At 39.6% G+C, this 27,442-nt stretch overlaps 5 protein-coding genes across 6 annotated transcripts in view; 2 read left to right on the forward strand and 3 right to left on the reverse strand.

Moving 5' to 3' along the window:
- tube1 (tubulin, epsilon 1) overlaps nucleotides 1–2,659 on the reverse strand; it is a 50,970-nt gene extending 48,311 nt beyond the window's left edge. Inside the window, exons 1-2 of one of the 2 annotated variants that reach the window (XM_082148498.1) lie at nucleotides 2,483–2,658; nucleotides 1,966–2,039 (exon numbers count right to left, since the gene is read on the reverse strand). In XM_082148498.1, coding sequence (XP_082004624.1) covers nucleotides 1,966–2,039; nucleotides 2,483–2,507 — 99 coding nt within the window. In that variant the 5' untranslated portion in view covers nucleotides 2,508–2,658. Of the gene's footprint in view, nucleotides 1–1,965; nucleotides 2,040–2,482 lie in introns of both variants that reach the window. The other variant, XM_082148499.1, reaches the window with a different exon arrangement.
- Nucleotides 2,660–3,445: 786 nt separating this feature from the next.
- lama4 (laminin, alpha 4) overlaps nucleotides 3,446–27,442 on the reverse strand; it is a 156,049-nt gene continuing 132,052 nt past the window's right edge. The window contains exons 32-40 of the mRNA XM_082148436.1: nucleotides 26,177–26,330; nucleotides 25,911–26,095; nucleotides 24,144–24,333; nucleotides 23,561–23,716; nucleotides 7,963–8,122; nucleotides 6,598–6,728; nucleotides 5,088–5,181; nucleotides 4,641–4,760; nucleotides 3,446–3,886 (exon numbers count right to left, since the gene is read on the reverse strand). Coding sequence (XP_082004562.1) covers nucleotides 3,741–3,886; nucleotides 4,641–4,760; nucleotides 5,088–5,181; nucleotides 6,598–6,728; nucleotides 7,963–8,122; nucleotides 23,561–23,716; nucleotides 24,144–24,333; nucleotides 25,911–26,095; nucleotides 26,177–26,330 — 1,336 coding nt within the window. The 3' untranslated portion in view covers nucleotides 3,446–3,740. The remainder of the gene's footprint in view (nucleotides 3,887–4,640; nucleotides 4,761–5,087; nucleotides 5,182–6,597; nucleotides 6,729–7,962; nucleotides 8,123–23,560; nucleotides 23,717–24,143; nucleotides 24,334–25,910; nucleotides 26,096–26,176; nucleotides 26,331–27,442) is intronic.
- On the forward strand, nucleotides 10,867–11,939 carry LOC309482351 (uncharacterized protein; the record flags this gene model as incomplete). The annotated part of the gene is made up of 2 exons (XM_082147697.1): nucleotides 10,867–10,965; nucleotides 11,055–11,939. The coding sequence occupies 2 exons, from the start codon at nucleotides 10,867–10,869 to the stop codon at nucleotides 11,937–11,939; spliced, it is 984 nt and encodes a 327-aa protein (XP_082003823.1).
- On the reverse strand, nucleotides 11,938–14,582 carry LOC309482904 (uncharacterized protein). The gene is made up of 4 exons (XM_082148504.1): nucleotides 13,646–14,582; nucleotides 13,063–13,560; nucleotides 12,720–12,958; nucleotides 11,938–12,620 (listed from the first exon to the last, which is right to left on the reverse strand). The coding sequence occupies exons 1-4, from the start codon at nucleotides 13,782–13,784 to the stop codon at nucleotides 12,174–12,176; spliced, it is 1,323 nt and encodes a 440-aa protein (XP_082004630.1). The 5' UTR covers nucleotides 13,785–14,582; the 3' UTR covers nucleotides 11,938–12,173.
- Nucleotides 14,936–27,442, forward strand: part of LOC309482909 (uncharacterized protein) — a 170,433-nt gene continuing 157,926 nt past the window's right edge. Inside the window, exon 1 of the mRNA XM_082148510.1 lies at nucleotides 14,936–22,475. Within this exon, the coding sequence (XP_082004636.1) occupies nucleotides 19,999–21,174 (1,176 nt within the window). The 5' untranslated portion in view covers nucleotides 14,936–19,998 and the 3' untranslated portion in view covers nucleotides 21,175–22,475. The remainder of the gene's footprint in view (nucleotides 22,476–27,442) is intronic.

Raw genomic sequence — 27,442 nt, forward strand, 5'->3', positions numbered from 1 at the left:
TGGAGACTAAAGGGTTCCTGATGGTTTCACACCTAATTCTTCACCTTAATTCCTAATTCTTTTGCAGTTAACATGTGTCTTTTCTTCTCCACCTGTATTTGTCTGACTCTGCTGACCTAATGAGTATTTCACTGTCCAATGGTCATGCCTTAAATGCAATTTCTAGTATTGCATTAGTATTGCATTCTTCTCATGGGTATTTAATAATTTTAGATTTTTTCAGTCTGAGTTAAATCTCTTTTTTGGCTTATTTTATCTGTAAAAGAAAACGTGCCTAATAATTCTGCACACCTGAAAATAAGGCGTTTTTCATTTCCAGCCTTCATGAACAATTAAATTTCACTTATAAATGATTAAATACAAAATTAATTGTAGTTATTACGATTAATGTGGTTTGGAATTGGTCAAATGTGCCTGGAAAAAAAATATGATCAGAAAATCAACGTGCTTAATAATTCTGCACGCACTGTATACCGCGTATGCCTTAATGTCTGTCTAGTTTGAACTTGCCGCTGAAACTCCTCTCTCCGCGGAAGCTTTGCGTTAAAAGAGCTAATACAATATTTCGACTCAGATCAATATTTCGTGTCTAATTATTTACTTATGTGGCAAGTAGCCATGTAATAAGTGGGATAATGTACATCCAGCCAGTTGTTATCACAGAATAACCTCCTTCAGGCTGATGGAAGACCTGATCAAGTCCTGATCACCCTATCTGCGTTTATTCTGAGATAACAACTGGCTGGATATACATTATCCCCTACTTATAGCGTAACCTTTTGGTAAGGACCTCAGAACTCTGAAACCAGAATGAAAAATAAATAGTTTTTGCTTAATACTAATGGAAATTAAAAATAGTTCATTTATAATTCTTGCACGGGAGAGACTTGGAGTTGTTTTCAAACAAAGAGAAAATAAATGTGTCGGCTTTTGGCTTGCTTGGTTGGGGACATTTAATATTCAACAATATTATTGATCTGCCTTTGGACGATGACGCAGTTTTCTCCTAGAAACAAACTTTGTTGTATTATTTTCATCTTACCACTGTGAAGCTGCTTTGATGCAATCTGTATTGTAAAAAGCGCTATATAAATAAAGGTGACTTGACTATCAGTCAAAATGAGTTGAAAAATATTGGCATACATCAGCAAATCATTCTGAAAGTGATTCCAATGATATCCTCTGTGCCGTTATCGTTATAGATGTGGTGTGAACTCTGCTAATCTTTTATATTCGTTATCGCTATAGTTATCGTCCTTGGTGTGAAAAGGCCTTTAGAGAGATTTACACATTAAATGTAAATCTTACTGTAAATAGTATCTGAATCTAAATAACAGAAGCTGAAATACTAAGAAAAAACTTTAGATTTTTATTTTTTAAAAACGATACTAAGATTATATAAAACTACTAGATTTAACACATGCAACCAGGGTCATTTATGAACATTTGGCACCCTCTTCCCCCTTGTAGATTAAACACTCAAAACTTAAATAGCAACATTTCTAAGCATTGATTTGGTACTTTTTACAAATTATATAAATAAGTTGTCTCTTGATAAGCATTGAAATAATTCACCAATTTATGTACCAACTTTCACAGGTTGAGTGCACAGTATATAAATCTAAACACGTGTAAAATGATTTTCCAGTTTACGTTCTATAAAGACTTCTAGTAGTTGATCATTTCTCTCTCTCCACCATCCACTTCTCGACCACTAATCACACAAAAAAAACCTCTTCATGTCTAAATTATTTTAGTGTGCTTTTAAATAATGCAAATCTCTAGACACTCACCTCCAGTTTCACAGACAAGGTTTACACAAGTCCCAGACTAAAATGCATGTTTGAGCTGAAAGCAACTTGCACTGACATATCTTAAAATGTGTCAGTGCCATTGTTTTGTCTTAAGACGCACACAAGGCACGTTTATAAAAGCTACTTATACTGTCAAAAAATTATTTCTTACTTGATTGACATGTGCATGTTCTCTGAGCGCGAGGTCCCAGAAGCGGCAGCCCACCTGATTCCCACACTGACCAACTGGAGGAGAAAAGAAGAGGTAACTAGAAGACACACATTCTTGCCCAGGGGCATCAAGACGTTTTTGAGCACCAATGACAGCTTGACCTTTTTCTCCAAGTGAGACATGATTGATGATGGTCTGGTGGTGCACTTCTAGTTTTAGATGGAAAGGGATCATTACTTACATACTTGTAAATATGAATCCAAGAAACACTTTTAAACTGTATTTATTTGTCAATTTTAACAGGGATTTACGTATTCAAGTACATTTTCATTTGTTTAATAATACATTGATAACTAATTTCTTCATTTAATTTCGAAAGTGGCACACCAAGTCCTCCATATGAGTGGCCTTGAGTTGACAAATTAATATTTTCTAAAAGACCACACACCCGCAAAAGCTTTTTTCCACAGATCAAGCATCTGACTCGCAGCAGTGTGACCAAGACGAACTCTCTTACCTTGGACTACTATGGACTGTGTCATCTTTTTAGTTCATGCAATTTCATCAAACTAAATAGAAACTTGTTACACTATCGATGAGTAAACGACGTCCATCTGTAAAAGTTATCGCTTGTTCTTTGGCCGTTGTTGTTTGCTATAGAAACAGTGGGCGTTTCGCGCGCTGGAGTCAAAAGCGTCGTTGGTTGATGACGTTTCACAGCGCGACAGGAAGTTCTGTTCTGTTTGTAGTTTTTTCCCATAGATATATCTATGGTTTTTCCCTCTTATCATTTTCCTTTAATCATTTTTCAGGCCTCCACCTGTTTGTACTTTCCAGGAATAATTTAATTAAGAATTAAAAAGCTGGGATTTTGTTGTGTTTAGTTTATAAAAAAAATAATTATAATATTTTGTTAATACCAATTTTATGTTTATTATACAATGATATGGCTGTTTTTGTGTTTAGAATGTTATTTTTTGTTCAGCCTGTGCAGATATGTTTAATGTGGTTTTATCATCATTTATTAACATTATATTTTGCACTTCTCATTGTTATATGTAGCTATGGGAACTGGTAAGGCCATATAGGTTTTCAGATAGTATTTTTATTGGCCTTTTGATCACAATCTTGTTGTAACATTAAGACACATCCCAATCAGAAATAGCGGTTTTATGTCTCTGAACTATAAACCTTGCTTTCATATTGTAAAAGAAAGTCAGTCAATTATTTACAATTAACTATTAATTTCCCCTTCCACTTCTACAAAAGTGATCTATAAGTTGTTAATATATTATTTTAATATTTACATTAAAGTCCATTTTTATACTATGAAATTAATATGAATTCATGTTTATGTTCAGTGATCACATATAAAATGCTTTTGTTCAAATGTTCTAACTTTGCCTAACATTTCACAGGAGTTCAACATCTTCATCATCACACCCATTGTCTATTAACCCAGATACATATACAAAACAAATATCAGAAAACACCAGCTTTATTAAAGAAAAGTATTCAGATAAAGCAGTGAGTGAAGGACTTTATTTAGTATCATGACTATATATTATTCAGTACTCTCTCTCTCTCTCTCTCTGTATGGCTTTGTTAATATTCTGTGCAAAAAAGTACAAGGTTTCTATAGATATTATATATACGTCAATTTAAGAACCTTTGGTATCAAGTTAACATAAAGGTTAGTGTGCTCTTTTTACAGCTCATTAGTCATTAATGAAATATAAATGATGCTGAAGAGGCATGTGTATTTCTGTGGTGGCTCAAGCGGCAGGACAGGAGCCCACACCGACCGCTCCGCTGACCAGCGCCGCTTTACTGAAGCTCACGGGAGACTCGTTCATAGACACGCTCCTCATGCAGCCTGTGTAGCCTCTCCTGCTGAGGAGACTGGGAGACAGCATGGAGTCTGGACAAGACAAAAAGGGCATAAACCAGTTGAGTGTAGCTTTTGGCCCACTAGCGGTTAAAAAAAACTGCATGCATTTTGCTTAAGAACATTTGTTTGGTTGTGCTTTGGCTTTAAAGACACCTGATATAAAATGGGACCACCACTTTTTAAACTGTTGTAAGCTGGTTTGCAAAAAGTGGCACCAAAAGTACTAGGACTCTTAACAACACTTAAAATGTGTGTGTTTCCATTAAAAAAGTATTGCAGTTTAAAGATAGCACAAACACACTTTCAAGCTAAATGTTTAAAACATAAAACTTTCTGATGTTTCAAATGATAAAAAACAATTATGGTCAGTATATTAGATCCCAGCATTCGGCCTTAAAGTGAAAGCAGCCTAAAATACCTGTCTGTGTCATTGATTTTAATCAAACAGCAAAAGATGTTAAATAAATGTATACAGGTTAAATAAACCTACTGTACCTGAAAAACAGTTTATTTAATTTGTAACTATCGTATTGGAACTTGTGTCCTATTGTTTGTAATTTGCTTCATTGTTCTTTTTTTATATAACAAAAATAAAATATATATATGATATATATCATTGTCATGAAATAAAATGCCTCATGAAATAGTGAAAAAAAGGGAGCCCCCGGTTGCTGTCCATCCTGTCCCGTAATCCACCATGACAAATCTGGACATCCTATAACCACCCCAATGAAATATATATTTTATGTGTGGCCCTTGTCTCTGAACATTAGTGGTGACTGACCTGGAGCTCCTCCAATAAACACTGGAGCGCTGGAGCTCTGCGCTGGTTCACTGACAGACACCACGACGTGACTGACCTCTGAGTCCACGTCCAGCTGCACCGCGGGACCATCTCTGATCACTGGAAAGAACAACATTAACATGCTTAATGATTGCCCTGCACCTGCTGCCTCACTGCCCTGCAGGGATCTGAGGCACCATAACATCACAGTTCTCTACAACACATTTAACTGAGCCTTATATACAACTGAGCAAATCTTTAATGAGTGGTTATTTCTCTGTAGAAATTGAGTCTTAGCTGGAAAGAAAAAAAGTAATGTATTTGAAAATGTAATATTTATAAAATAATTTAGTTAGAAATGTTGATGATTTAAGGAAAGCACAAAGTACGAGACTGATGGAATGATACATTATAACCATATAAAGTGTATGGATTTTAAGTCTCTACCTGTGATCTTGTGCCAGTTTCCATCACAGATTTCTTGTCTTGGAGACACATGGGTGGAGAACTCACGGATACCATTATTCACCACGACCACCACCTACAAAACCCCATCAAATCAATCACATGACTTTAATCTTCCTATTAATTATCTCTTGCAAGAAGGGAAACACATGCCACAGGGAGGCCACGTGAACTTTTTGCATTGCAATTGCATTGCATCATCTTCGGTTACTGTTCTTCGCTCAAACAGAATCACAACATTTCCCATAGAAATCAATCTGAGATTTCTGTGAACAGTGCGGTATTCAGTAAAATGTGCTCATAAATGAAATTATTCTATATTATTTTATATGCTACTTTAGATCAATACAAAAACATATTTTATAACAAGTACATTTTTATAACAAGTAAATAACATTAATGAACTTTGGAGCAAATGTAGGTGTCCTTTCTGATCATGTTGAGAGATGGAAAAGGCTTTGGAAAAGATTTGGAGCATTTATGTGTACCCTCCCAGGAGCGTTTTAACATATTTTTGGATAATTTCTTTATCATTCTTTTAAAGCCATCCAAACGGACAGCCCTTCTATAGACTCCCTTGTGAAAAATAAGTGCACTTAATTGTATTAAATGTGCACTTACAGTGTACTTCATATCTTAAAAGCATATAAAAAAAACTATAAAAAAAAACTTTACTTGTAATATAATATAATATAATATAATATAATATAATATAATATAATATAATATAATAAAAGACCACTTAAGAGCACTTAACACACTTACACTTTTAAAAAGTGCACTTTGTAATAATGTAAAATAAAAAAAAGTATGTACATTTTCAATTGTTTTTAAAGAAGTACACTTATTTTGATGGATTGACTAACACTGATTTTAATTATAGTGTGTTATTTGATATTACATTTAAAGTTAATATATTTTAAATGTACTAGATTGCAACTTCATCATTAGAAAATGTAATAAATGACATACAAGTTTTTAGTAAATTTCAGTTTACCATGAATGCAAGTACATTCATCAGTACACTTTAACCATATTTCAAAGACAAAAGAAGTTTGAAATTGCATTTTTAAGATGTACTTAAGTCCTACTTAAGTGGGTCAAACAAGTACCCTTAAGTTCAACTAACTGTATTTAATATTCATTTAAAACTATAATACATTTTCATGTATTTGTAAAAACCATGCAATGAAGTGTCCAAAAACATTACATTCATTGCAAAGTTAATTACATTCTTTTAAAGTGTATTATTTCTGTAATAAGCACTCTTATTAAATGCTAAAGTATATTGCTTTTCTCAAAGGCTTACTGTACATTACATTACAAAAAAAAAAAAAAAAAAAACTTGTCTGACAGCAACATTTCCTATTCTTGATTAGTCAGTAATCATTTTAAGGCTTGGCTCAGTGATGAGTTAATGATATTTCAAGGACAGAAATGTGATCACACAGCATAGGATGTTTGTAATGAATCTCTGATCGGATCTTCAGACCTGGCTCTGATAGATGTACAGGGTGAGATATTCCTTCTCTCCAGTGAAGACATGCAGTAGCACTCCTGACGCCACACGAGGACGCACCTCCATCACCAGCTTAAATCTTGAGCCAAAATCAAAGGAGTCATCTGCATGTCAGGAGAAGAACATACTTTAAGTCAGCATATTATCCTTGGATTCGATTCAAACTGCAAGATGGCTAATACATTCAGACAAGGAGACATCTGATTCTCATATTCAGCTGTTCAGTTCTACATGCTGGGATTGTCCTCTTGAGCTTAGCAGAGTTATGTGCATGTGTAACTCCCTGAACACCACACCAGGGCGTGAAATTTCTCTACGCACATTCAACAGCTGAAACTGTTTCCCAAGACTTTGAGGTCTGCTTAAATCTTCCCCAACGTCGGCAAAAACCAATCAGATCGCTGCAGCGTGGCAATAAGAGGCATTTCGCCTCCCACTTCTCTCGCAGGACCCTGTCTGTCTGTGGCTCTCACTTTTGTGTTGAGTTTTTTTTTTTTTTTTGGTATTCAAGTGCAAGATCAGCATACATTTTCAAGTTGGTTCAGATGTTTGGTTCTCACCATAATGTTTCTCACCAGCGAAAGTCATTCTGATGAAGCTTATTGACCAGTTAAGGCCACTGTAGCTGGTTAAGCAGATCTTTTCAACATGAGCCAAATGTTTGCACACACCAACCCTTTCTTTATCAGTACTATTTTCCACATTTTATAATAATAACAATATCATCAAAACTGTGAAATAACATTTCATTTTGTGATAGTTGTTCATGAGTCCCTTGCTTGTCCTGAGAAGTTAAACTGTTGACTGTTCTTGAGTAAATAATTTTCCAGTTCCTGCACATTCTTTGGTTTTTCAGTTTCTTTTCTAATTTGAACCCTATCCAACAGTGACTGTTTAATTCTTAGGATCATAAAGGACCCCTACACAACTATTACAAAAGCTGCAATGATCTGGGTATGATCTCAACCAACTTCATTAGGTGCATTCTGCAATGCTTTTAAAACACTACTGAAGGAGTTAATATAGTACTGTATGTATGCTCTGTCTGTTTCTCCATTTGATTTATGTATACAGTACGTGTCTACGAAACTAATTCCAACTAATTAATCAAGCATATGTCACATATTGTCAGATCAAACAATTTTAAAGGTCATAAGAAACTTCAAGAGAAAAGAAAATTAATTCAAGTGTGTCCAGACTTTTGACTGCTAGTGTATAGCGGAATACACTAGCAGTCAATTGAGCAATTTGGTGAGAATACGGTCTCCCGTTTCTCAACACTAAAGCATTTAATAAAGAGAATTTGAGGGAGAGTAATAAAGATGAATAGTATGTTACCCAGCAGCACATATCCTCCCTCCTCAGTGAAGTATGTCCCTGGTTCAGAGGGGCCCTCATAGCAGGGTGTGACCCCAAAACTGGTGGAGGCCGAGGTGAGCCAGCGGCCATTCAGCTGGAGTCTCCGCACGCAGCCAGAAAAGCTAGACACAGACGTCTTCTACAAAAGTACGAGAAGAATGAGAGCTTCAGAACCTTATACTTTTATAAAAGATTTTTTAACAGTCATCATTACCACAAACTAGTGCCAAAGAGGCTGATCAGAACCCAACTTATAATAACCAAATAGATAAATAAAAAGACATAAAATGTTGATTTGAGATTTTTTTATGACGTGAGAAGAAAGAATGTGTTATGTGCTATGAGAGACACGAAACAACAACAGTGTAGGAGAGTTTTGGCAGCACACCACAGAGAAAGTTTTGGCAGTTTTGGAGTTTTGGCAGCACACCACTGATCTGAATTGTTCAATTGCAACATTCTACAGTCAAACCGTTTTTATATATATATATAAAAACGGTTTGACTGTAGAATTGTCACAGTGTCTGTTGTGTTTCCACTGGGTGTCCACTAGAGGTCCCTTCCTTCCTGTCTCAATTCATCCTGGAACCACATTTCCCATAATCCTTGTTTGTTCCCATCACTTGTGATTACACCCAGCTGTTGCCATTTATGTTGTTAGTGTCTGTGCATATATTCATGGGTTTCATCCGGTCCCTTTCCACAGGTGTATAAAATCAAGCACCTAGATTATGAATGCAGACTGCATTGTGCTTGATTAATACACCTGTGGAAAGGGACCGGATGAAATCCATGAATACCCTGTAGGGATGGGGAAATGAAGCCTCATGAATCACTGAGGCTTTCTCCTGACTGTTCCGGGAAAAGATTCAAAGATTCGAGAGTGTTGAGAACTGGTCGAGAACAGCGCCATCTGGTGCTTATTTAAAATAAAGCAGCCAGAAGCCTGTGTTAGAAGTAGACATGTGCCGGTTTTCGGTAATGCGATAAATCGCGGTAATGAATATGCACGATATTGTTATCGCGGGCACTTCAAAATACCGTGAAAAATAATAGATCCGAATTTAGATTTTTAGAACGCGCATTATAGATTATTTTCCATCAGCCGCTTAAACAAACACTGCGTATATGCTGCGCGAAACACGTGCGCACTCTGATGTAAACAATCGCCATGTGTATAAGCATGCGGCCGGTGCGCACTTCTAGTCTAATGTAAACAGTCCTCACATAGAGAAGCAGCATGGTGGAAGGAGGAACGCCGCCGCCTACAGTCTATGGCCGCCGCCGATCTATCCGGATCCATCCCGCTTCTAAAAGCAGAGCTGCCAACTCGACGCATTCAGCGCGAGACTCTTCACACGCGACACATCCGTTTTCTCACGCAGAGAAAAATCGCGGAGCAAAGAGGACACGAAGACCGTCAAACAAGACAGAGCAGGTTACTTTTGATATAACTTTTGATAACAGGAGAACAATTGTGTCACAGAACGTTACATTTAAACCATTTAATGACCAGCAGCATGTTAGATGACTAAAACATATAGATAAAGAGGAGTATTTTGCTGAATATGTGCACTGCACTTTTTTACATATTTATTATATTTTTACTTGTGTCATTACATAATTGTTATTATAATGAAAACCACATTATATTTGATTTAATTAGTTATTTGTAACCTTTAATAATACCAGCTGATAGGGCTCTACAGTATATGGTTTCACAGCATTATGTGAGATATTTTTTTTCATGAGAAAAAAATAACATGTGGGCTATCTACTGTAGCCTTCCTAATATTTATCCAAAATTAGTCAATATTGAATCAAGATTTAAATCAAATCTCAAGTATTGAATTGAAATCGTTAAATTTGTGTTAAGCAATACAAACAGTAGCCTACCAGTCATTGTACCATGTAATCATTGTAACATGTTGTCACTAAACTTAATAAAATTCAGTTTAGTTACCAAATGCTTTGACAATCACAATTGATTGATGACAATCCATCTGTTTCTCATGTGCAATTAAAATATCGTGATAATACCGTATACCGTGATAAAAGATCACTCAATTAATCGCAGCATGAAAATGTGATACCGGCACATGCCTAGTTAGAAGCATAGACTGTAAAAAAATATGGACGTAGTGTCCGTGACGTCACCCGTAGGTTTCTGAAGAGCATTTTTGAAGCCTAAAGTGGGCGGAGTCGGCCGTCGCCAGGTGTGTTCGACATCGGCTGCGGCTGGATGTAACCGATCGGCGAGAGTAGCCGCGTGCAGGCGGGGAGGAGCTGCAAACGGAGATATGAAGCCGGACACGTTGTGGCTCCCGTAGTTTGCTGCAATTACGTCAGTCATGGCAGATCACGTGGCGTTTGCTTACTTTATCGCAGACGAGCTGGAAGCAATAGAAAATCCATTATTTTTGCAATACATTGAGCACAATGAGCAACGAAGGTGAGTAAAGGTTAAATGCAAAAAGTATATTTTTAAACAAATTATAGACACATTATCAATTTAGTTTTAAAGTTATCCTATACCTAGAATCTGAAAATGATATGTTGAATAAAAATACTGTATCGAAAGTCTAAAGTCTTTGCAGTGTATTACTGATGTAATGGGTGGTTTTTGTAATCAATAGCTCTTGTTGCTTGCCTTTTAACAATAATTGTTATTATTTTGGTTTAAATAGAGAGAATGACTCATTCTGACAAGTAAATAATTGAGTTTTACTCAAATTTTAACACTTCTGTATAGACTAATTATTTAATTAAAATCCCTATTCAACATAAAGCACTGATAATAAATGTTTGACTAACGTTGCATGTGTGTTCAGTTAGGCTACATGTACTGTATAGTGAGTACAATTCCTCTTGTTCTTATATAGAATGGTTCCAAAAATAGACAATTTTGTGGAGGATTTTGTCCCTCTCTACAGTCCCTCAGAATTTAGAGGTCATTTCAGGCTTTCCAAAGAACAAGTGGAGGTTTGTACTGGACTGGTTAATATAAAATTCATTGAACTATTATAAGTGTTAGCATGTTGTCTTGATAACCTATTTTTCTACCTTTGCAGGATGTCATCACTACCCTTGGTCCTGTTTATATGAATTTACAACAGACCAAACTGCCACTCACGAACAGTGTTCTTGCCTGCCTTTGGACATTGGCGAATCAGGAGTCATATCGTGGGGTGGCAGATAGATTTAACATGTCAAAATCCACTCTTGCCAAGCATCTCCATGAGTTTTGTTACAATATTAACACATACATGGCCCACCACATATCCTGGCCCAGAGGTCAAAGGCTGGAGATGTCAAAGTTAGGGTTTGACACAGCAGGTTTCCCCAACACTGTATGTGCAGTAGATGGGTGTCACATTCCTATAATGAGACCCCATTGTGATAATCCCCTAGCATACATGAATAGGAAACAGTTTTATTCTGTAAATTTAACTGGGTTTTGTGACAGTCAGCGGCGCTTCTGTCACATTAGTGTGGGTCACCCTGGGAGTTGGCATGATGCCAGAGCATTTCGCTTTACAGAAGTTTGTCGGGTTCTTGAAGAAGATCCTCATTCACTTGTTCCACAGGGAATGCACATAATTGGGGATTCTGCCTACCCTTTGTTGCCTCAACTTATGAGGCCTTATAGAGACAATGGCCACTTGTCTGCTAGGCAAAGATATTTTAACAGAAAGCTCAATGCAGCTCGCGTGGTCATTGAGCATGCATTTGGCATTCTAAAATCTAAGTTTAGGAGGCTCCATTACCTGCAAATGAGAAGCATTTCTAATATCAGCTCAGCAGTCTCAGCCTGCTGCATTTTGCATAATCTTTGTTTAGAGCCCAGTGATCAAGTTGTTGTGGTAGATGATGGTGTTGAAGATGAACCATACCCCCAGCAACCCCACAACACTAATGCATGTCATTATAGAGACCAGATTTGTGGCCAGATCTAACTTGTATGTGTATACTTAACATACAAAACAAAAGATGAAAAGTAAAGATTTGAATGTTCAGAAATATTAAACAAATGATAAAACAAACAAATTTTGTGTTGAAATAAAGAAATTTGTTTTATTGAACAAAATTAGTTTGTCATTAGACATTGTTATTTGGGAAATAAAAAAATAAAAACAGGACATTTGGGGAAAGGTGTAAATCAAAAGAGATAACATCTTTAGATTATAACTTTATTGGGGTTCATGTGGGTTCTGTAATAGATGCATAATTTGCTCTTGTCTTTTCCCCATTTTTTTTAGCTCCTCCACAATTGTTCCCAAGCTGGTCACCATCTTTTTTTCGAAGGACCTTCTCCGCCTCTCCTTAAGTCGCCGCCATCTCTCCAGATCTGGCCTTACCAGGGACTCAAGCACAGCAGTCCTTCTCTCTGCATGCTCTTCATAAGCCTCCAGAAATTGTAAGGGTTGTGGTCGTCTTTGCCTTCTTGTGATGTTTGCATTTTGTATGGTAGCAGTTCCTGGCTGTTCATCCATACTAGCAACTACCGGTTGGTCTTGAAGAGAAGACGTTGTGGGCCTGCTTGTGGAAGAGGTCTCTTCCAAACCCAGAGGTGTGGAATGAATGGTGCCAGGTGGTGCAGTACCGATCCCCGATGACCCAAATAACTCATCCATTAGCTGGTGGGGGTGGATGTAAAATGAAAATGACCAATGTTTCAGTCTTGTAAGACATGACAATGTTATTTCAGAAACAAAGTAAAGCAGTCTTCAACTTACTGTATAGTACTCCCAGGTGATCTTCCCTTCCCCAGTTGCACGGCGCCTGTCTTTCACTCTCTTATAAGTAGTTAACATGTTTGCTAGCTTTTTTCGAATTTTCTCACTTGACAAGTTGTAGCCCTTTTGTGAGAATAAGTTTTGTATTTTTTTATAGAATGCCATTTTGTTCCGAAAATAAAGTTGCTGATGAGTTTTTGTAAGGTCCAGTAGAAATAGTGTCATTGTATGTGTTATTTCTGTAAAATGGAGGGGATAAGGAGAGAAATAGATTAACAAAGAAAATGATGTAATTTAACAACAGTATTGCCATTTATCTTCCTTACAGTGTTTGATGCAATACCTTGAGATTCATGCCTGTCTGACTGGAAGGAAGGGGATGAAGGTTGAATGGATGCTGAAGGGTTTCCACACACTGCACCAGGTTGCAGAGTGGCAGGTGGTGGGTCCTTGACAGTGGAGGTAAGTAGTACAGGGGGCCTAGTGGTAGTAATGGGGCACTGGCTGGTGGATGGTGGAGGTGGTACAGGGGGCCTAGTGGTAGTAATGGGGCACTGGCTGGTGGATGGTGGAGGTGGTACAGGGGGCCTAGTGGTAGTAATGGGGCACTGGCTGGTGGATGGTGGAGGTGGTACAGGGGGCCTAGTGGTAGTAATGGGGCACTGGCTGGTGGATGGTGGAGGTGGTACAGGGGGCCTAGTGGTAGTAATGGGGCACTGGCTGGTGGATGGTGGTTTCACAAAACTGAGGTTTAGGGGTACCGGCGACCTAGTGGAGGTAGTGGGACATGGAATAGGAGGTTGGAGGAGCTTTGCAGCACAAGCTGGGCCACTGAGGAGAGCTGTTTGGAGACAAGATTGTAGATGTGGTCAGTGTCACTCAAGAATTATTTCCTGTATATTCTTGTTCATTAAGTAAATGTGTACCTTTTGTTTCAACAGCTGATACTTTCTCCATGACAGAAGAAAGGAACATTTGATCTGGGGGAATAAATGATAAATAAAACACTTGCACAAAACATTGGTGACTTGTAATTATTTCACAGTCATGAAGTTTACTTACCATTTTGCATCCTTTCAGCGATGTCCTTGGAAACCGTTAGCATGACAACATTGCCTTTGCTGTCTAACACATTAATGGTTACGTTGTCCATTTTGTTGAGTGTTACACAGGGCAATGCAGGTTCTTTATATATCCTAAGGAACCATGGGACCATAGCCAACACCTGTTCCATTCATTATTACTAATAGTTAGCAACAATTGCAATTACCATTTTAAGTCCACTTTCAGTTTTGGCTCAACATTTTTATCAGTGATTTCCATTGTTTTCATGATTTAGTGATTAAGTAACTTTATGTATTAACCATGGTATTAACACACTTTTAAGATGTGTGTATAAGTGGTGTTTTGGAAGGGTGTCTTCCAAAACAAGATAACATATTGGATATATACTTCAGCAGTATGACATGGGTGTTTCTGCTAATTCAAAATGATAAAAGTAACCTATAAAAAAATTCCCTGGTGGGTATGTTTTTTAAGAAGGTTTCAGCAACAAGATTTACAGTACCCTCCAGCTGAGCTCTTTTTAACTTTTTAAACATAACACCATTCATTTTCATATACAGAAAAGCACAATTCTGTTGGATTTATATTGTGATTTAGACCAACTCTTTGAAAGTGAACAGAATGTTGTCCAGTTGTTAAGTTGAAGTTACAGCAAGTTGTTAGCAGTTTGCTAACCACATGCAGGTGAAGCATAAACACAGCAAAATAAACTAGAGAATATGAAGAAACCAAACAAATGGAGGAACATAATGTATTATGTATCATTTGTATAGGAGCATACATTTATCACCACATTAGATTGTATGTTTTTAAGATTAACATTTTAGTTATTAAAAATGCTCATTTGAATAGGTTATGCTGCTGAATACTGTAAAAGGTCTGTAAAAAAGAAAGTCATGCAAAATAAACATACACAAACTCTATATTAACAATAAAGTAAATACAGTAAAACAATATTCAATAAATATGATTTATAAGATGAAGACGACATAAAAACTTATTGAACTGTTTTAAAAGTCCATATGAGAATTTCTGAAACTGAAGTCATCGCAATAAACTTGAAATGCACGTCATCGGTGTTGTCAGTGAATCCAGCCAATCGTGGATCAGTTGTGTCGTCATCAGAACCTGTGCAGTCGCTCTTCAGAAGCTGCGCTGGCTGAGTTCTCCGGCTACTCTCGAATCGCTCTCGCGGTACTTTGATGGCATACGTCACAGTCACGTGGCGTCGGCGCTGTATCAAGTCGGACAAAATTTCTAACCGGCATGCACTGCTTCAAGTCAGCCGCCGATCGTTCTGCGCAGAGCTGCATGAAGTCGAACAAGCCCGCCATCTTGGCCTCGCGTCACCTTGCGTCACTCTCGGATAACAGAAAATGGGCAAAGAGGCGGGCCGTGGGTGAAGCTGGAGGAGCCTGGCTATGAAACCACGCTCGCGGCTCACCGCTCGACGTGATCGAGTTAGCTCAGGCTTGGGAGGTAATGCTATATGCTACTGAAAGTACCCTATGGAAAGTACTAAGTCTGCGACTGCACAGGGCCTCGCGCTAAAGTGACAGTTGATGATGTAAAGCCAATGAAAAGTTCCTGTTTTTGCCCTTCGAAATATTATTAAAAGACATGGCTACAAGTGAGACTGTGTATCGTGATTCTGTACTATTCTGCTAGTTGAAAATGTATTATGCAGTAACTTAACTATTATTCTGAGAGAGTGTGTCTGACAGTGATTTATGTGCATAACAGTTACATGTCAGTCATTCTTTTTTTATAGTCTATGGTCCGTCAGCGCGGAATCGCTCGTCAAGTTCGTAGAGAGCTTATTCAGTCCATTTTAAATTCTGATTTTGGCCGCCTCTCAAATGGGTTAAACCATAGATATATTACCTATGAAGTTCAAGTAAATGCGCTAGAAAATCCGCGCTCATTCAAGTATGTGCATTTATTGCATGGACGGAGAAACCGCCGACACCTGCAGGATTTCATCTGACGGTACATAAACATATTATAATCTATCTGTTCCGTGAGAGCAGAACAAACGAGCCTTTATATCTATAGACATTTTTAAATCTGAAAACTCCAAAAACCAACGAAATTGTCAGACATCCATTAGTGCATGTTCACAGAGGAAAACAACTGAAATACAGCGCTGGTTGTTCTCTCGAAAGATACTCGACGACAACAACGGAATCCTAAGCCGTGGGCGAAATAATGGGTGTATTAAATTGTATTAAATAATCCCGAAAAAAGCACAAACACTGCAGAGATGGCAAGTTCAGCAGCTAAAATTTGCTGAGGTGAAGTGAGTAGTGACGCGGCTAACAGCAAACAAGCGGCTAGCATTGACATCAGCGGCAATCCACCTGTCACTCAAAAGTGGACACACCCTTAATTATGCAGAACTTTAAATATTAATCAACTAAACGGATGAGTTATAAAAAAATTCACCCCCCTCACAGTTGTTATGAAGGGCAAAATTAGCTGTATAGACCAAAGCCACATAGAGATCCAGGCTGTAAACATGTTTTTTTCTGCTGTAAAGTTGGTAATTTTAACATGGGGGAGATACAGATTTGACTCACTTCTGCAGCCAGCCTCAAGCGGCCAGTCAATGAATTGCAGTTTAACTCACTTCTGTGTTAGTTTCAAGAGAGAGACGGGGAGGTTGCCGCTTGGGCAGAAGGCTCTAAACCATAGACTGTAAAAAAATATGGACGTAGTGTCCGTGACGTCACCCGTAGGTTTCTGAAGAGCATTTTTGAAGCCTAAAGTGGGCGGAGTCGGCCGTCGCCATCTTGGCCTCGCGTCACCTTGCGTCATTCTCGGATAACAGAAAATGGGCAAAGAGGCGGGGCGTGGGTGAAGCTGGAGGAGCCTGGCTATGAAACCACGCTCGCGGCTCACCGCTCGACGTGATCGAGTTAGCTCAGGCTTGGGAGGTAATGCTATATGCTACTGAAAGTACCCTATGGAAAGTACTAAGTCTGCGACTGCACAGGGCCTCGCGCTAAAGTGACAGTTGATGATGTAAAGCCAATGAAAAGTTCCTGTTTTTGCCCTTCGAAATATTATTAAAAGACATGGCTACAAGTGAGACTGTGTATCGTGATTCTGTACTATTCTGCTAGTTGAAAATGTATTATGCAGTAACTTAACTATTATTCTGAGAGAGTGTGTCTGACAGTGATTTATGTGCATAACAGTTACATGTCAGTCATTCTTTTTTTATAGTCTATGGTCCATCAGCGCGGAATCGCTCGTCAAGTTCGTAGAGAGCTTATTCAGTCCATTTTAAATTCTGATTTTGGCCTCCTCTCAAATGGGTTAAACCATAGATATATTACCTATGAAGTTCAAGTAAATGCGCTAGAAAATCCGCGCTCATTCAAGTATGTGCATTTATTGCATGGACGGAGAAACCGCCGACACCTGCAGGATTTCATCTGACGGTACATAAACATATTATAATCTATCTGTTCCGTGAGAGCAGAACAAACGAGCCTTTATATCTATAGACATTTTTAAATCTGAAAACTCCAAAAACCAACGAAATTGTCAGACATCCATTAGTGCATGTTCACAGAGGAAAACAACTGAAATACAGCGCTGGTTGTTCTCTCGAACGATACTCGACGACAACAACGGAATCCTAAGCCGTGGGCGAAATAATGGGTGTATAGACCCCTTTTGCGCCGACGTCACAGTTACGTCACGGCGCTAGCTGGAGGCAAAACAAACGGAAAACTGGAGGCGGCCAATACAAACCAGCACAGATTCGGCTACATAATAAGGAGCTTAAATTATTATTTTTATTATTAAATGTCATCTTGTTGTGTTGTTGGGTGCAAGAATCGATGAAAAATGAGTATGCTGTATCTGGAATTTTTATTTCTAGAAAATATCCACATCTTTAAAATTGCACCGTCACTCTTTACATTGTCGTCTTGGCGCTGGCTAGGCAGAACTGCGGATCGCACACACAAATCTTTACATGACCATTCAGCACATAGTTATAGGCATCTAAAGATTTATATGCCCTCAGTTTCTCTTTACCCTTGGTTTCTCTATCGGGCAGGTGTAGAAGTCAGGCCACTCAACCGTTGGTAGCGTTAACGTTAATCCTGTCAGATCGTCCATTGACTGAGCGTGTACGGGTCGGCCAATCTGGTTCCGTCCGTTAAAATGAACTTTTGCAAATAACAATCGTGGTCCTGGACAGTGAGTGACCTTGCACATTAAGATAAAATTGGATTTTCTCCAGTCATTGTTAAAAAAAACAAGCTAACAAACTGGCAAACTAACGTTAGTGAAGCGGCCAGAGGGATCTTTCTGCCTCCAGCTAAGCCCCGCCCACACAAATACGTCACCATGTTTACCAACTGTAAAAGGACCTATTAAATTGTATTAAATAATCCCGAAAAAAGCACAAACACTGCAGAGATGGCAAGTTCAGCAGCTAAAATTTGCTGAGGTGAAGTGAGTAGTGACGCGGCTAACAGCAAACAAGCGGCTAGCATTGACATCAGCGGCAATCCACCTGTCACTCAAAAGTGGACACACCCTTAATTATGCAGAACTTTAAATATTAATCAACTAAACGGATGAGTTATAAAAAAATTCACCCCCCTCACAGTTGTTATGAAGGGCAAAATTAGCTGTATAGACCAAAGCCACATAGAGATCCAGGCTGTAAACATGTTTTTTTCTGCTGTAAAGTTGGTCATTTTAACATGGGGGAGATACAGATTTGACTCACTTCTGCAGCCAGCCTCAAGCGGCCAGTCAATGAATTGCAGTTTAACTCACTTCCGTGTTAGTTTCAAGAGAGAGACGGGGAGGTTGCCGCTTGGGTTAGAAGCTCTGGCAGATGAAGCAACCACACAACACACTCCATAGTTTCAATGTTATGTGTACAAATAAAAGCCTTACATGTTTGTGTTTGATTTGTTCATTAAATAAATTCATTTTCCCATTAAAGTGTGACAATAAAATATAATATAAGCTTATATGATTCAACAAGATTTAATGTAGGCCTACTCTCTCTCTCTCTCTCGCTCTCTCGCTCTCTCGCTCTCTCTCTCTCCACACACACACACACACACACACACACAGAATGAATAAGGACATTGTCTGATAGGATCATATGTTATTAAATGTGCTTATGACACTTGTTACTGATAGTGCTTAACTGTAGGAATGACAGAAAGGTGATAAAGTTTTTTATTATATTTATTATTTTTGGCTGTTGCCATTGCTCTAAATACAAACCCTTCACCAAACACCAACACCCTATCCCTTCCCCCCCTAAACCCAAATACCAACACCAAATTACCTAAAATCACCAAAAAGTGCAAAGATTTTACAAAAACAACGAAAAAATTATAGCCTAAGTAGTGAAAAATAAATGTTGGTTATTTAAATGTAATATTGATTAACTTTCAAAGTACAGCACTCTCCTCACAAACCCATCAACCAGACTGAGGCAACAATGACTCGTTAAATAAGATCTGGAGTTCGAGCCTTCTGACACCCAAAGCGAAACGCGCACGTGATTTGACAGAAAGTGAGGCTTCGTTTGTCATCGATCACGTGACTCTAGTAAACCGATACACGCCCCGATACGGGGCTTCACTAGAAATTGTGTCGCTTGTGTGATACGCGCATCGAAGCTTCAGTGTCATACGTAACATCACTAATACCCTGTCTGTGTTAGTTCAGGTCACGGAGTCATTATTGTATGTCACTCGTCAACTCTAAGGTCTGTTTTCAAGTCTGTTCTCGTTTTTGTTCTTGCTTGTTTTGTTTATTTGTTATCTGACTGATTAAATGGTTTTCGACACTGGCATGGATGACTACGATTCTGATTATTTGGACTTTAACTCTTGCATGGATGACGATTATTTGGATTGCCCTGATTACCATGTTGCTGCGGTTGGATCCACCCATTTCTCTGCTAGTGATCGTGACAGAATGACTCCGTCAACAAATGGATCCAGCAGCATGAACATTTTGCAGGCTTTTGCGTTTGTGGTCCGTCAAAGGGAGGAGGCCATGACGCTCAGGTTTCCTAAAGACCTTTTGTTCGACGACAGAGTCTTTTAGAGGAGAGCGTCTGGCCAGATTTTCGGGGACCCGTGGAGCTCGCAGAGGAGGAAGTACTAGAGGTGAGCCCCGGACCCAGTCTCTACTTCGGTCTTCCTTCGACCATGGTTCGGTGATGCGCAGCTCAGAACACCCTTCGCCGCGGGTCCTGTCCCGTCCTGAACCTGCACCTCGCCAGAAGGGACGACGGAGGAGGAGGAAGACTTCCTACGTGACAGTTCCGGGGGTCCCTGTTCCGGGGGTCCCTGTTCCGGGGGTCCCAGTGCCGGTGGTCCCAGTGCCGGTGGTCCCGAGTCCGGTGGTCTCGAGTCCGGTGGTTCGGAGACGGAGGAGGAGAAACCCCTCCCTAACGACTTGTCCGGTGGCTCCTAACCCAGAGACCATCCCGGAGGTGACTGCCATCCCTGACGCGTCGCTCAGACGACTTGCCCTGCCGGCCCCGCCCGAGCTGCTCGCCCTGCCGGTCCCGCCCGAGCTGTTCGCCACGTCTGCCGATCCAGAGACTGTTCACGTCACGTCTTCCGATCCAGAGACTGTTCACGTCACGTCTTCCGATCCAGAGACTGTTCACGTCACGTCTTCCGATCCTGAGCCGGTGTCTACTCCGGTGTCTGTTCCCGTTCCTGAGCCGGTGTCTGTTCCCGTGCCGGAACCGGTGCCTGCTCCGGTATCTGTTCCTGTGCCGGAGCCAGTGTCTGTTCCTGTGTCTGTTTCTGTTTCTGAGCAGGTATCAGTCCCTAGTCCTGAGCCGGGGTCTGTTCCAGAGCAACCGATGTCTGTTCCTTGGTGGATGCCTGCCCCTGTTCCGTTGTCGCCCGAAGGGAGGTCTCCGCCATGGCCGCCCGAGGGGAAGTCTCCGCCATGGCCACCCGAAGGGACGTTTCCGCCCTGGCCACCCGAAGGATTGTCTCCGCCGTGGCTGCCTGATGGATCGTTTCCGCCCTGGCCACCTGAAGGGTCGTCTCCGCCGTGGCCGCCTGATGAGTCATCTTCGCCGTGGTCGCTCGAGGGGACGTCTCCGCCCTGGCCGCCCGATGGACTACCTGCTCCACCCTGGCCACCTGAAGGGTTGTCTCCGCCCAGACCGCCAGATGGACTATCTGTTTCGCCCTGGTCGCCTGAAGGGTCGTCTCCGCCCAGGCCGCCCGATGAACTGTCATCCCCTGTGTCCATTCCCTCCCATGGTCCTGGCCCTCCGTCCCTCCCCCTGATCCCCCACAGTTCCACCTCCCTCCTGGACTTTTGTCGAGTTTTGTTTGCTGTCGTGGAGCGTCTGGTAGCCGCTCCGTAGAGGGGGGGGGGTTATGTCACAGTGTCTGTTGTGTTTCCACTGGGTGTCCACTAGAGGTCCCTTCCTTCCTGTCCTCATTCATCCTGGAACCACATTTCCCATAATCCTTGTTTGTTCCCATCACTTGTGATTACACCCAGCTGTTCCCATTTATGTTGTTAGTGTCTGTGCATATATACCCTGTCTGTGTTAGTTCAGGTCACGGAGTCATTATTGTATGTCACTCGTCAACTCTAAGGTCTGTTTTCAAGTCTGTTCTCGTTTTTGTTCTTGCTTGTTTTGTTTATTCGTTATCTGACTGATTAAATGGTTTTCGACACTGGCATGGATGACTACGATTCTGATTATTTGGACTTTGACTCTTGCATGGATGACGATTATTTGGATTGCCCTGATTACCATGTTGCTGCGGTTGGATCCACCCATTTCTCTGCTAGTGATCGTGACAAGAATGTTGCAATTGAACAATTCAAATCAGTTATTCCAGAAAGCCATGTAAAAAGATACATAAGAATTAGCAAAATTTTGTTTAAGATTTAGTATAGAATGCGACAACCTACCAAAAGTATTTATTGTCAACTATCGTTCTAAGATCTCATTTTGAGATTTTCTCACTCAAACCACTGCATGCTGCTGCTTCTGATTCCTGGGAAAGCTGCTCCTTTCCGCGCTTTCTAGGCGATATATCAGTTTAGAATTTGAATAAATCTTTTGCTTGACCAGCAGCCACTTACATGCTGCAAAGTTTTGGGAGTGGCATCCGCTAAATTCATACAATTTAACGATTATTATTGTGATGTAGGCCTATGCATGATTTTCTCCTTTCCCACAAAAAAAAAAAAAAAAAAATAGTGGGCCAGTTCCACCCTGGCCCTTATGTAGCCTCGCCACTGGTGCATAGAGATCGACTTAGACTCAAATTTTCTTTGATACAAAAATACATCCTGAGTTTTTGTTTTTAATGTTGATAATATATTATACAAGAAATAATGGATTTTTTTCCTGAATATCCACACGATTGCAAATTTTATACAACAGTTCAACAAACAAAAGGGTAATATTATGTGACATATATTTTAAAGTCCCCCTGTGGTGAAAATCTAGTTTTTAATGTTGTTTATATGTCTCTGTGGTGTTTTTAATATGCTTTAAGACAAACCATGCGCAAATTCATAAGTCAACACCATTGCTGATTATTTTCTCCTTAAAACTGCAGTAAACCAAAGACAGTCTCAAAAACACGGTTTGAAATCGCTGGTGTTTCTGACGTCACAAACTACCTTGTAACCAATCAGGTCAACGTGGCGGCGGGCTTTAGAATATCATTAACAGCAAACTAGCAGGGGAGTCTCAAGAGAAAAGTTTAAATATGTCATTTTGGTGATCAAAGATGGGATAAGATTGGATTTTCAGGGATACAATTTTTGACTACAGGGGGACTTAGTATTGTCAGTATTGTTTGCTCTATTTTGCAATAATATACAAGTTCCAACAAAAGCCTCAGCAGAACTGCAACACACAGCAGTGTTTCTGTCATGATCCCAGTTCTGTGTCTTTTGTTTCATATGGACTTTTATGTTGAAGTGCATTCCCTGTGCTCATTGTTTCCATGTTCTCCTTGTTATCTATTAGTTGTTATAGTTACCGTAATTAGTTACACTTAGGCTTGCTACGATAGTCGGTGTTAACGGTGTCACCGGTGTTCGGAAGCAACACCGGTTATATCACTTGCCCACCGCGGCACCGCCTTCCACCGTCGATTTGATTATTATTATTTTTAAATAAAACCGTTTAGTTCAGTTACAGATGGAGAACAGACACTACAATTAAAAACTGAACGTGTCTGCTTAATAAATCGTGAGCTGAACGAGAGTCGCAGCAAAGATCAGCAGCAGGAGTCAGATTTCATTAATCACGAGAGTGAGGAGATGACTGACAAGATGATGACGGACTATTTGGTGTAAAAGCACCTATTTAAGCGAATTTGTCATTGTACTGTTTTGTAGTTTTGTTTTCCATTAAGAATAATAGGCTATTGAACTTACATTCAAGCAATTCGCCCCCGAACTGGCGCTAATTTGGAAGTGAAACTAAAATGCGCACGGCTGCACGGGCATTCATAACGTAATTCATAAGAAATACTTCAGTTGTTCTTGGCCAATCAGCATACACTAACGTCACTGGTAGTTCCTATAGTGTTGGTTGGTTTAGACCCTACTCTGAAGTAGGAGCTAAATTAGTTCCTCCAAAAGGAGTTCCTAGAACTAAAATCGTTAATAGTTCCTGTGGTGCGAACACAGCAAAATCCGGGTACTTCCACCAATAGTTCTAGGAACTATGAAAAAGTTCCTCCGGTGCGAAAGCCCCTAATGAGGGATCACAATACCTGAATGTTTTTCATCGCCTGATCAGGTGGCACACCGCCGACATAGAGAGGATCCTGGACAAGCATTGAGATGTTTCCGCCCGGAGCTCTGTCCTCTAATACCGTAAGACTGTCAATCATCAGTCTGCCCATATTTCCACTTCTGATAAAGATAATCTACAGAAAGAGAGAGAGAAAGAGATAGACAGAAAGTGTCACATAAAAGGTGTATAAGAGACACTCTAATTATTATAAGAGTGTCTCTTATACACCTTTTATGTGACACTTTCTGCACCTAAAGTAAAATAAGTTGTAATTATTTAATAGTTTGGCTGTAATAGTAATAGACACTCTTAGTTTATAAGAGTGTCTCTTATACACCTTTTATGTGACACTTTCTGCACCTAAGTAAAATAAGTTGTAATTATTTAATAGTTTGGCTATTGCCAAACTATTAAATAATTACAACTTATTTTACTTTCAAGATTGACAAATCAAACAACTGAAGTGAACATCAAGGTGATCATTATCTGTGCAATTACATTTAGTGTAGCTGATGCCGCAGAAATGGCACATGTTATAAGTGGACTTTAGTCATCCTTACATCATGCCACTGTCCATCACTGTACTTCTCTTTGGATCGGACTCTGACTTGGTCTTTCCCTGAACTGAATGTGAATACCAGCCTTCCATGAGTGAGGAACAGAGCCATGAAGTTCTCCTCAGACTCGTCAGCCAGGTAGAAGATGAGACCGAACGCTGAATGAGTTTTCAGAGATAGAGAAAAGTGAGATCTAAAAAAAAGAGATGGAAGAACAGAAAGCACTGTTATCTACATTCACCAATGCAATTCCTGTGCAGGATCAAACTGCATTTATGAAAAATGGGGGAATTTGCTAAGAATGATTGCGTCATTTGCATGTTTTTATGTTATTGCTTCACCACTGCTCTTTACGGTTCTGAATGCTGAAAGTACACTCAAACAGTGCTGAGTTTTGTGAATAAGGCACATTTTATAATGACGAATTTATATAGTAAGGAGCCCTTGATTTATGGGGCTATATCCCCAAATTCTTTCTTTCACATCACCATATAATGTAACTATAGTTGATACATACAGTACTGTGCAAAAGTACTGTACTGAAAAAAAGTTAAGTTGTTATTAACTGACTGTTTGCTATGGCTGCTGCTAGGAGCCGTGGTATAATCTTCCACTTGAATATAAGAAGAAAATTGTCCGAATGCAGACTCAGTAGCTATGTTAAGAATGACATACTACCATATTACTCTTACTGTTTCTGCAATATATAGATAGATACGGTAGAAATATTAGTATTGTTCTAGTATACTCTTCCAAACACCACCAGTGACTCTATCACTATCAAAGCTGACTGTAGTGGAGAAATAAGGTAATATTATGGATATCCAACAATAAAATGTTTTTTGTTGGTTGTTTTTTTTTTTGCCAAAAACATATTTCAGATTGTTGTACACTATAGTGGTACATTCAGTACAGAACAGATGTAAGCACACCCCTGTGCAATATCCACTGATTTGGCAGGATGGTGGGTGGTGAGTGAATAAGAATCAGGTTTTTGCAGTGAAATACCCAACATAGGCTCATTTAAAGACATGCGTCTACCTACATTTTTGCAAAAATAAAAAAACTTTACCTATTTATAGAAATTACTGGAGCTTCTAGCTAAAATGAACACTAGTGGCAGTAAAACACCCACAACTGTAATTCCTTTTCACACAATTTAAGATTACAGGTAAATATTATAGATTAATAGACTAATTTTCATGCATTTCCCTGCACAATACCATATTATGACCTTAAAACACATTTACCATAGTGCATGATTTGTAATCTAATACATTTTGACATCTGCATCACATAACCAACTCCATATGTATGGCTTTTCTTACACAGTAAACTCGCTTCGTAGCTCACCTAGTACAGCATTGCACTAGGGTACAAACCCATGAAACACAACAATATAGCTCAAATACTTGTAAGCAAACTTCAGTAAATGTGTTTGCTTTTGTTAAGGTAGGGTATAGGGTTTAGAGTAGGTGGTACAGTATGTTATTTTCAAATACACTAAATCAACCTTTTAGCAGCACTCACCGTCATTTCATTTCTGAAGTGCCGTGATATGTACAAAAATTGTCAGATTCATGTTTATCTGTTTCAGATAAAACTGCACATGTTTTTAATGCCACTCACTGGACATTTCAATTTCAAAGTGTCATAAAACCTCACCACAGGCATTTTTTTCCAAAGAGCCTGGGTTGGAAATACCACAGTAACACAAATTTTTGGTAATAATATGTTGAGTTAATTCCACTTTGTACCATCAATACTCACTCATTTCTGATAACACTGGCAACACCTGTGTACTCATGTCGGCTGTGGGCTGATCCGCCATAGCGATAGGCGTGACGGGTCACTCGTGGGTGGGAGGACAGGTAACAGGGAGCAGCTTCTGTCTCTGGAACATCCAAAGGATTGCTCTTCAAGCCGTGTGGCAGGCTGGACTCATCCCTGCCCACCTGAGACAACAATATATTTAGGTGCATAACTGTGTAATTTTACACGGTATCCATGCATCTGTGTGTGCTGGTGTGTTGCACCTTGCGGGAGTGTCCTGGACTTCGTCTAGAGGAGTCTCTGCTGTCTTTGTTGAGCAGAGCAGCGGGGGGTCTTTCCACCGGACAGTCCTGTAGCGACGCCTGCACATTCTCACTGTAACGTTGGAAGTCTTCTGGCTCTATATCTCTATCCTGCCTGCATCACACACACATCACACTTACATAAATAACCACAGTCTTAAGTTGAGTCCTACTGAACACAATTCCACTTTGTACCATCAATACTCACTCATTTCTGATAACTCTGAACAGACAAAGTGTTGATTGTATAATACCATGTAAGTTTGGGAACAGAGTCATTATGTCATTATGTATTGCTTTGTGTGCATTACAAGTGTGTGGTGAATCTTTAGCACTATTAGGAAAGGATTCATTTTAAATTGTATGTTATTACTGATATGAGAAAATATGGAAAATTCCAAGCAATTATGTTGCTATGGAAATAAAGTTTTGAATCTAAATCTAAATGTGTATTGAATCTGAAATAATGTTTGAGGTCCACCAGTGTTTTTGCAGAGTAAAATTTACTAAAAGTAACTATAAATGAAAATGGCATGGCAAAATATTGAAGGATTTGTGCACTGATTTGGGTGAGATTGGGATTTCTGTAGTTATTACTGAGATTGGAGTGTGAATTTTTGAAGATATTACACATTGAAAATACAAGACTTACAGTATGTGATCAGTGCAGGCTGATAGATCATTTACCTGCAATCTGCTAATAATCACATAATTTACTACATGGCACGAGCTGATTGGCCTCTGTTGATCCTGCAGCCAGTGAGATTGCTTGCTCAAAATTTAAATAGTCTGGTTCAGTGTTCACTTGAGGCTAGTCCTCCAGCTCTCTATCAGAGCTCCTCTGAACCCCTCCACCTCCCCAGCTCCACCTGCCTAGATCTGCTACGGGATTTATGTACAGTATGTCTATTCATGCAGCAGTAGCAGCATATCATACATGCTCACAGTACCGTGTCTGTGTATCTACATCTACACACTGTCATCAAATACATGCACTTGCTAAAACTATTCAGAGAGTTGGGTAACACTTTATTTTGATAGTCTCTTTGGAACATTGTTGACAATAAGTAACTGTCACGGTTGATGAATTCATTGACTCTTCCTTGCGTTGTGTTATGTGTGTGTGTGTGTGTGGTGTGTGGGCGTGGTCGCTGATTATCCTCCGGGAGAATCAGCGGCAGGTGATTCTCATTTCCAGTGCCTATTTATACTCACCTCGTGCGTCTT

This window comes from Leuciscus leuciscus (assembly GCF_965113295.1).
Source record: "Leuciscus leuciscus genome assembly, chromosome: 19".
In the NCBI taxonomy this organism is placed as follows: Eukaryota; Metazoa; Chordata; class Actinopteri; order Cypriniformes; family Leuciscidae; genus Leuciscus; species Leuciscus leuciscus.

Excerpts from the sequence above, each read along its gene's own strand:
- LOC309482904 (XM_082148504.1), bottom strand. The coding sequence starts at position 13,784 with ATGGTAAGTAAACTTCATGACTGTGAAATAATTACAAGTCACCAATGT. Across the intron at positions 12,959-13,062 it reads AGACAGGCATGAATCTCAAG|AAATAACACATACAATGACA; the intron begins GTATTGCATCAA and ends TCCATTTTACAG. Across the intron at positions 12,621-12,719 it reads TCACCTGGGAGTACTATACA|CTAATGGATGAGTTATTTGG; the intron begins GTAAGTTGAAGA and ends CACCCCCACCAG.